General features: G+C 46.4%; 1 protein-coding gene across 1 annotated transcript in view; it reads left to right on the top strand.

Annotated features, from left to right (window-relative positions):
• LOC140389474 (extracellular calcium-sensing receptor-like) overlaps positions 1–9,931 on the top strand; it is a 32,005-nt gene continuing 22,074 nt past the window's right edge. The window contains exons 1-2 of the mRNA XM_072473605.1: positions 1–146; positions 4,048–4,339. Of these exons, the coding sequence (XP_072329706.1) occupies positions 1–146; positions 4,048–4,339 (438 nt within the window). The remainder of the gene's footprint in view (positions 147–4,047; positions 4,340–9,931) is intronic.

Raw genomic sequence — 9,931 nt, 5'->3', positions numbered from 1 at the left:
ATGTGCAGACACCAAGGGAAATTCGATCTTTCTGGAGTCTCTAGGAAGGGCGATGTTGTCCTGACAGGCTTGTTTCCTATTCATTTTAGAACAATTCAACCAAACCTGTCTTTCCACGAGGAACCATCACCACCAGTCTGTGATGGGTAAGTCGGGATGTAAGGGTGTCCTGTATTTTTTTTACACTGGAACGCACCCTCAAATGATTACAGTGAATATTTTCATGTGATTTCAAATCATTAACCCTATCCAAATTATCTAAACTACAGACTAAGACTTAATTTTTATGGAGAGTGAATCAACATTTAGTAGCAATCTGTTTGAAGAGTAGGTGATCAGAAAGTTTTTATTTTCTCACAGATATTAGGATATGAGACTTTATTATATGTGGTTGTTAAAGTTGGGCCAATCACCACATCAAAGAAGGAAATGCTAAGATTAAATAGCATGAGAACGTGATAGGGATCAGTATGGTGAGGAGGTAGAAAACCTATAGGCACAAATGTGCAACATTTCCATACCTCTTTGAGAATATAATTAATATATCTTTGTAATGAAATAACCAATAATATATTAGTATGATTTAGCTTGATAAATATAATCGTAAGAATCTCAGGGCACTAGGAATTATCATTGCAATAATGTTGAATGCCAGGTAATGGAAAATTTTCTTCATTCTTTGAGTGTAGTCTTATTGTTTTTTTTCATTATGCATTTGTGAAAAATGCCAGCGAGATTGTCCAGTAGAATTTAGTAAGCAAACTTAGCAATTGGGCAGCTCATTTAAATATTTTCACATTCTGTTGTGAAATAGCTTGACAAGAAGGTGTTCTCATCTTTTGAGGAAAAATGAATGTATCTGGAACTTAACAATAGCAAATTAACATTTAAAGGACCATTTTTCCATCCCATTCCTCTAATCTTCTGCATTATTTACAACAGTGGCTGCACTACAAAACTGCTACTCTTTCAGCAGATGGGTGGATGCAGTTCCACCCATTTTGTGTCTTTGCACAAGTCGGATTTCGCATACTATCAATTGTTTTGCAGAATGTTCATGTCACCGAATGTTCAGATCAAGTAAGCAACATCAACCGAGATTGAAAAGTCAAAGCCAATTTTCAGCCCATAGCTAAAGGGAAATTACTCCACTATGGCTTTTGAATTAAATATGGCATCTTTTGGGGCAGCACGCTGGCGCAGTGGTTAGCACCGCTGCCTCACGGCGCCGAGATCCCAGGTTCGATCCCGGCTCAGGGTCATCGTCCTTGTGGAGGTTGCACATTCTCCCCGTGTCTGTGTGGGTTTTGCCCCCACAACCCAAAGATGTGCAGGGTAGGTGGATTGGCCACGCTAAATTGCTCCTTAATTAGAAAAAATGAATTGGGCACTGTAAATTTAAATTTTTTTTAAATGGCATCTTTGCCGTTAAAGTTTTATTATTATGTTATAATTTAATTTAATTTTGGCACCGGTGCGCTTATTAAATTAAACATTCTCCTTCTTTGTGACCCCTGCAACGGCATCTATGAACTGAAAGATCAGTCCGAATGGAATAGAAAGCTTCTTGCGCGACATTGACGAGATCACTGTATCAGGAGATAGGCAAGTTCTGAAGCAGCATTTATTTTTTAATTTTGTTGTCTCCAAGGAGACATTAACAAATTAGTGCTAATTAGTGCTGAGTACAAAACTATCCTAAGATGTTCATAGAAATCTACTGGGAAATAAATTTAGATGGCAGAGTATACGGCACTTATTACTATAAGTTAAAGTAGTGGAGGCCGATATCGGCATGGATTTGACATTTATTCAGTGTTTATATTCAAGTTACACTGCCAGGAGTGCGTTAACGTGGAATAGTTTCATTTAAACTTTGATGCAAATTTCTGTTGTAATTTGCAGATGTCAGAATTCACATTCAGAGAAATAACAATGGAAATTGATGAAAATACTTTGCAGGTCAGGCTGTGGAGTGGGAAACAGTTGACATTTCAGAGCGATGACCTTTCATTCCAACCGCGGGCTATTAGAGATGAACAGCTTTTAGGCAAGTTCAGAGCCACAGTGAAAATGGGGATAGGTAAAGGACCTACGGAAGGCCTGTGATTGGATAGAATGATTACGTGACAAAGGCATAATGATGTAAGGCAAAAGGAGATGGAAATGGAGCAAACGTGATGCTGGTTTGAAGTCATTCCGGCCGCCTACCCTCCAACCCCGATCAGTCTGAAATCTGACAGGGAGATGTGGAGATATGAAGGGTGGGGGAGAGATGTCGGACAGCAAGCCCACCCATGGGGCAAGTTACAACTGTAAGTAGCCAATCAATGGCCTCTTAAAAGCTTCATTCAGCATCCTCTGCTATATTATCCACAGCAGTAGGAGGCCACATCATACTAGAAGACCAGCAGCTTTAGCTGTGCCGTCTGGTCTCGGATAAGGGTGATAAACTCCTTTGGGGGTCCCCTAGGCCCATTGTAGACACCACCTTCCTCGGTCACCCCCTCTGAACTCTCCCTCCTGCCTTTAGAACCTGAGACCTGCTCCCTGTCCCGTGCTCCTTTTGGCGAGTTATCTTGTCTCCTCAGCATGATGGGACTGCTGTAAGCCCAACAGTGGTCACCTCTCCTAGTTGGCATTGCTGGGGCAGCACGGTAGCCTTGTGGAGAGCACAATTGCTTCACGGCTCCAGGGTCCCAGGTTCGATTCCAGCTTGGGTCACTGTCTGTGCGGAGTCTGCACATCCTCCCCGTGTGTGCGTGGGTTTCCTCCGGGTGCTCTGGTTTCCTCCCACAGTCCAAAGATGTGCAGGTTAGGTGGATTGGCCATGATAAATTGCCCTTAGTGTCCAAAATTGCCCTTAGTGTTGGGTGGGGCTACTGGGTTATGGGGATAGGGTGGAGGTGTTGACCTTGGGTAGGGTGCTCTTTCCAAGAGCCGGTGCAGACTCGATGGGCCGAATGGCATCCTTCTGCACTGTAAATTCTATGAAACATCGTTGCTGCCGATCTGATTGATTGGCTTCCAGCGTGAAATTGCTCTGGGTGAGATCTTGAGATCACAAGCAAGTGCCCCAACCTTTTACTCAGAGGGACACACAATAAAGCCCATATAACCCATCCTATAATTTTCAGATCAGCGACCAGAGCCTCATTAATTAAGCCAAGCTAACACGTTTAATATAATTAATTTGGCAGTTATAACTTTCATAATTTTAGCAGCTACTGAGATCTTTCATTGTCCAGCAGGCTGCAATTAAATTGTTTCTTTTCCAGTCAAATTGATGACGGTGCGTTATTTATCTGTGAATTATTTTGGTCTGACACATGGGGATGGATTCGCCGCTTTTGAGACTATGTCCCCACGCCGGTGTGGGAACAGAGGCATCTTACGACAGACAAAATGGCGTAAAACAGCCACCGATCTTCCGTTTGTTGGGGGCGAGCATCAAGGCAGCGTAGAGCACCCGCGTGCCGTGCTACATGGCGGCGGCCGTTCGCGGACCCGGCCCACAAAATAGTCTCCCCCTTTAACTGCTCATGGGACCACCCACCCCCCACAGTGCCTCCAGTCCCTGATAATGTCCCCCCTGCCTGCGGATCGGCCTCCCCCGACTGTGGCGGTGCTGGACTGAGTCCGCAGCTGCCATAAGACCATAAGACATAGGAGCGGAAGTAAGGCCATTCGGCCCATCGAGTCCACTCCACCATTCAATCATGGCTGATTTCAACTCCATTTACCCTCTCTCTCTCCATAGCCCTTAATGCCACGCCGAGTTCCCGACGGATGAGACCACACCCGACCGATGGCGTCGGAAATTCGTCCGGCCGAGGGCGGAGCATCGGGGGGCGGGCATCAGGCAATGTCCCGAGGCTGTCAATACATGGCACGGCGCCCCGATTTGGCCGGGAACTGTGATTCTCCGGCCGATCGCCAAATGCGATTTCAGCGTCGGCGACTGGAGAATCCAGCCCATGATATGTAAAATCTTCTCAGCTTTAAATTTGTAAAACAGCAACTAACCAATGAACGTCTATTTCTCAGTTTCAATTCCAGGTCTTTTCGCTGGATGCAGACGATGATCTTTGCACTGCAAGAAATAAACAAAGACCCAATGCTCCTACCAAATATAACATTAGGTTATAATATTTATGACACCTGTACCACACCGACTCATTCACTGAGGGCAGCATTAACATTAGCCAGTGGACCGTATGAAGATGCCTCCAATTATAACTGTGAGGGAACTTCCTCCATCCCTGTGATTGTTGGTGACTCAGGGTCAACGCAATCTTTGGTTGTAGCAAGAACCATGATGTCCTTCAATATTCCAATGGTGAGATCATGTTTATGAACAGCAACTTTACACCACACGCATGAAAGAAAGAACAAAAACACTGGCTCTCCTGTCTTTGGGAGACCAAAAGCACTTCACATTTAAAAAAAATTATTTTCACGTAATTGTTGCCAAATTTGCAGACAATTTTGTTCCCCAAAACAGGATTTATTTATTGAATTAGAAGTTAGTTTGTTTTTGATGGTCTTTTAAGAAGGAATGTTGTTCAGGATTTTAGGTGTCCTCCCTATTCTTCCTTAAGTTCTGCATTTTTAAAATCTATTCTTTACATCGATGCAGGCGTTGCTGGCTAGACCACAGGAACATAATTAGGGACAGAATTAGGCAATTCAGCCCCTCGAACCTGCTCTGCTATTTAATCAGATCATGGCTGATTTCTTCCTGGTCTCAAATCCACCTCCCTACCTGTTCCCCATATCCCTATAACCTGTTTTTTTTATTATAAATATATCTATCTCCTTCTTGAAACCATTTAATGGCCAGATTCCACCACACTATGGGGCAGCGAGTTCCACAATTTCACCACCCTCTGCGAGAAGCAGTTCCTCCTCATTTCAGTTTTCAATCTACCGCCTCTCAACCTATATCCGTGATCTCTTGTTTTCGATTGCCCTACAAGGGGGAACATTTAATCTATGTTTACTTTATCAATCCCTTTTAGTATTTTATATACCTCGATCAGCTCCCCTCTCATCCTTCTAAACTCCAGCGAGTATAAGCCCAAGCTGTTTACTCTATCCTCATACGTCAAACCTTTCATCCCCAGAATCAATCTGGCGAACGTCCTCTGAACTGCTTCCAATGCCACCACATCCTTCCTCAAATAAGGAGATCAAAACTGGACACAATACCCCAGATGTGGTTTCACCAACTCGCTATACAATTGCAACAACATTTCTCTACTTTTATACTCCAGGCCTTTTGTAATAAATGCTAACATTCCATTTGCCGTTTTAATTTCATGTTGTACCTGCATACCTTTCTGTGATTCATGAACAAAGACACCAGATCCATCTGCCCAGACACATTTTGAACCTGCTTTACATTTAGATTCAGATTCCATTTATTGCCCATCAAAGACTGCCCTTGAGAAGGTGGTGGTGAGCCACCTTATTGAATAGCTGCCCATGTGGTGTGGGTACAGCAAAGTGCTGTTGGGGATGGAGTTGCAGGATTTTGACCAAGTGACAGGGGATGAACAGCAATATAGTTCCGTCAGGATGGTGTATGGCTTGGACGGGAACAGGCAGGCGATGGTGTTCAAGGTGGTTGCAGAATTGCTGTCATATGAGCCTTGATGAGTTACTGCAGTGCATCCTATAAATCGGTGATGAAGGAAGTGATTTTTTGGTGTAGTGAGTGCCAATCAAATGGTCTGCTTTGTCCTTGATGGTATTGAGCTTCATGTGTGTTGTTGGAGCTCCAATTATTCAGTGAAGTAGAGAGTATTTCATTGCACTCCTGACTTGTGCCTTGGTGGATAGACTTTGGGGAGCCAGGAGGTGAGTTGCTCAATGCAGAATTATCAGGCTTTGACTTGATCTTCAAGCCACAGTATTTATAATGCTGGTCCAGTTCAGTTTCTGGTCAATGGTAACTCCTAGGATATTGGTTAGCGGGAGAATTCAGCGATGCTAATGGCACCCTTGTGATGGCATTGATTTCTATCTTGAACATGTTCAATAATTGAGATTCCATAGCCCGCTGTGGGTAGAGAATTCCAAAGATTCACCACCCCGGAGTGAAGAAATTCCTCCTCATCTCAGTCTTAAATGGTGAGCACCTTATTCTGAGGCTTTATCTCCTGGTGCTGGACTCATCAGCTCGGGGAAGCATTGCATTTACATCTACCTTGTCACTCCCTGGTAAGAATTTGCTAAGTTTCAATGAGGGGCGAAATTCTCTGGTATCGGCGCGATGTCCGCCGACTGGCGCCCAAAACGGTGCAAATCAGTCGGGCATCGCGCCGCCCCAAAGGTGCGGAATGCTCCGCATCTTGGGGGGCCGAGCCCCAACCGTCAGCGGCCGCTAACGCTCCCACGCATGCGCCGCCCGGAGATGTCATTTCCGCGCCAGCTGGCGGAAAAGGCCTTTGGTGCCCCGCCAGCTGGCGCAGAAATGACATCTCCGGGCGGCGCATGCGCGGGAGCGTTAGCGGCCGCTGACGGCATTCCCGCGCATGCGCAGTGGAGGGAGTCTCTTCCGCCTCCGCCTTGGTGGAGACCGTGGCGAAGGCGGAAGGGAAAGAGTGCCCCCACGGCACAGGCCCGCCCGTGGATCGATGGGCCCCGATCGCAGGCCAGGCCACCGTGGGGGCACCCCCCGGGGCCAGATCGCCCCACCCCCCCCAGGACACCGGAGCCCGCCCGCGCCGCCTTGTCCCGCCGGTAAGGTAGGTGGTTTAATCTACGCCGGCGGGACAGGCATTTTAGCAGCGGGACTTCGGCCCATGCAGGCCGGAGAATCGCGCAGGGGGGGACCCGCCAACCGGTGTGGCGCGATTCCCGCCCCCCGCCGAATATTCGGTGCCGGAGAATTCGGCAACCGGCGGGGGCGGGATTCACGCCAGCCGCCGGCGATTCTCCGACCCGGCGGGGGGTCGGAGAATCTCGCCCGAGATTTATTTTCATTCTTTGAAAATTTAGAGAATACAAACTTAAATTCCTCAATGTTTCCTCCTATGGCAATCCTGCTACCCCAGGAATTAGTTGCACTCCCTCTCCGGCAAGTATATCCTTCCTTAGGTAAGTGAGACCAAACTGTACACAATACTCCAGATGTGGTCTCACCAATGCTCTATACAACTGCTGTAAGACAATCTTGCTACTGTACTCAAATCCCCTTGCAGTGAAGACCAACATACCATTTGCTTTCTTAATTGCTCACCACATCTAGATGCTAGCTTGTAGTGACTCATGTTCAAGATCACACAGGTCCATTTGGAAATCAACACTTCCCCACCTCTTACAATTTAAGAAATAATAATAATGATCTTTATTGTCACAAGTAGGCTTATATTAACACCGCAATGAAGTTACTGTGAAAAGTCCTTAGTCGCCACATTCCGACCCATGTTCGGGTACACAGAGGGAGAATTCAGAATGTCCAAATTACCTGAAAGCACGTCTTTTGGGACTTGTGGGAAGAAATCGGAGCACCCGGAGGTAACCCACGCAGACACGGGGAGAACATGCAGACTCCGCATAGACCGTGGCCCAAGCCGGGAATTGAACCTGGGACCCTGGCGCTGTGAAGTCTGTGCTGCCCCTGTCTGTCTTTCTGGGTTTTTTAAACCAAAGACAATAACTTCACTAAATAGATACTGTAAAGGTGTTGGGCATTGATAACATTTCTGCAATAGTATTGAAGACTTGTGATCCCGAATTAGCCGTGGCCCTGGTCAAGTTGTTCCAGTACTGTTACAAAACTAGAATCTACCCGACAATATGGAAAGTTTCCCAGGGATGTCCTGTCCACAAAAAGCAGGTAGATTCAACCTGGCCAATTGCCACCCCACAGGTCAATCTCAATCACCAGAAAATTGTCGGAAGGTGTCATGGACCGTGCCATCAGCAGCTCTTACTCAGTAATAGCCTACTCACTGATGTTCATTTTGGGTCTCACCATGGCCACTCAGCTCCTGACCTTATTACAGCCTTCGTCTAAGCATGGACAATGAGCTGAACTCAAGAGATTAGAGGGGGTGACAACAAGAATTTGACCAAGGAGCCCTAGCAAAACTAAAGTCAATGGGAATCAGGGGGAAATCGCGCCACTAGTTAGAGTCATAAATTTGAATTTTACATCTTCTTGACCAGCTCTCCCAGAAAATGAATCAATATACAGTGCAGTTACTTTAATCACTTCAGATCTTAGCCAGGTCACAGCACCAGATGTTTGTACTATGATGGAGGTCGATCAGTGTCCGAGGATAGAGGACGTGGGTTGACATTTGTGTCAGAGGCCATTTACTGAGGCTCAGCTTTAACGTGGGATTGTGTAAATTATCTGAGTTCTCAATTGAAAAGTGTGGATTGCAACCAAGTATAATTGATGCTTTGGGAATCAAAAGACATTTGATGACATTCATTGTGTCGAGCTATTTCACATTGTCCCAACAGAAAGAGAGGGCATCTAGCCTGGATGCCCTATGCTGCTCATGTATTCGCTGTGTTTGGCCCCTTGTTCCGCACTGTAACCAATCACTGTTTGTCGATGTACCATTTGTCAATGTACTCTGTCGATTATTCTTTTCTTTTTGTCTACTATGTATGTACTGTGTATGTTCCCTCGGCCGCAGAAAAATACTTTTCACTGTACTTCGGTTTATGTGACAATAAATCAAATCAAATCAAGTGGTGAGGTGAGATAAATTAAAAACTAATCCCTGAAAATCTGGGGGTTTGTTAATTTCAGTGAGAGGGTGGTCATTTGGGAGATGATGGAGGCAGTTTTTATCGACTCCTTAAGAAAATATTATTTTGGGATGAAGCAGAGAAGTAATTTATGACTTGCTCTATAACCTACGAATTCTGCGGCATTGTACCTGTGCGAGTACCCCAAATCTACACTGGGGGCACCCACCCTACCCCAAATCTACACTGGGGGCACCCACCCACCCACCCCCTCCCTGGAATTCTCCACGTATGGATTGCACAGCAATTGCTGGGAATTGCTTTACAATCTGAACCGTCCAATAATACAATTTGAACTGCAGTCTCCAAATGGTTCTGATTGTCTTACAGAAATAGTTACCCAGAAAAACCTAGAAGGATTAAACCCACTTCTAACTCCAGGGTAGCTATAGTTCTGCCAACACCCACCCCCATAGGAACTCCATGACTATATTCTCCCTTCACCCTCCCAACTACTCCCCCCTCCCAACCCTCCAAACTACTCCCCCAACTGCCATCACTCACCAGCCAGGGAAAGACAAACTACTATCCTGACCCTCCACAGTACCCTTGCCAACCCTACCACCCTCAAAGTCCACCTGCACCTCTGACCACCCTCCCCATTCACCTGATTACACACTCACCCCCCCATTTACCCTCCTCGTTACCAGACTACACCCCAACCCCAACTACTCTCAACTCCCTGACCTCTCCCAACTCCAGGCTACCCTCACCATCCTTCACTAACTTCCACACCTCCCAAATAACCTCCCAACCCCACATGGGACCACCTGATCACCCTCTCAATTGCCCTTCAACCCCCCCAAAACTATCCTCCCATTCCTTTTGACTACCCTCCCCTCCCTCCACAAACTGCATCCAATCTCTAACTACTCACAACAACCCCCAACTCCCACAACTACCCTCCCCACCTCCGGACTATTCTCCTGACACCCTGCAGAACCCCTCACTACCCTTCCAACTACACTTTCAACAACGCCCAACTTCCAACCCTACCCCCCCCCAAATATCCCGCCACGTCTCCTGAATACCCTTCCCAACACACAGCAACCCTGACTGCTCACCCTTCCAAATTGACCACCCTACCATAGCCACTAGACATCTCCCCCAACTGACCAGCCAACCACCCTCCCATTGACCACTGAACCCTACACTG

The sequence above is a fragment of the Scyliorhinus torazame genome, chromosome 14 (assembly GCF_047496885.1).
Source record: "Scyliorhinus torazame isolate Kashiwa2021f chromosome 14, sScyTor2.1, whole genome shotgun sequence".
Lineage (NCBI taxonomy): Eukaryota > Metazoa > Chordata > Chondrichthyes > Carcharhiniformes > Scyliorhinidae > Scyliorhinus > Scyliorhinus torazame.
Note: the sequence above shows the minus strand (reverse complement) of the source record. Positions and strands in the feature narration are given on the sequence as shown.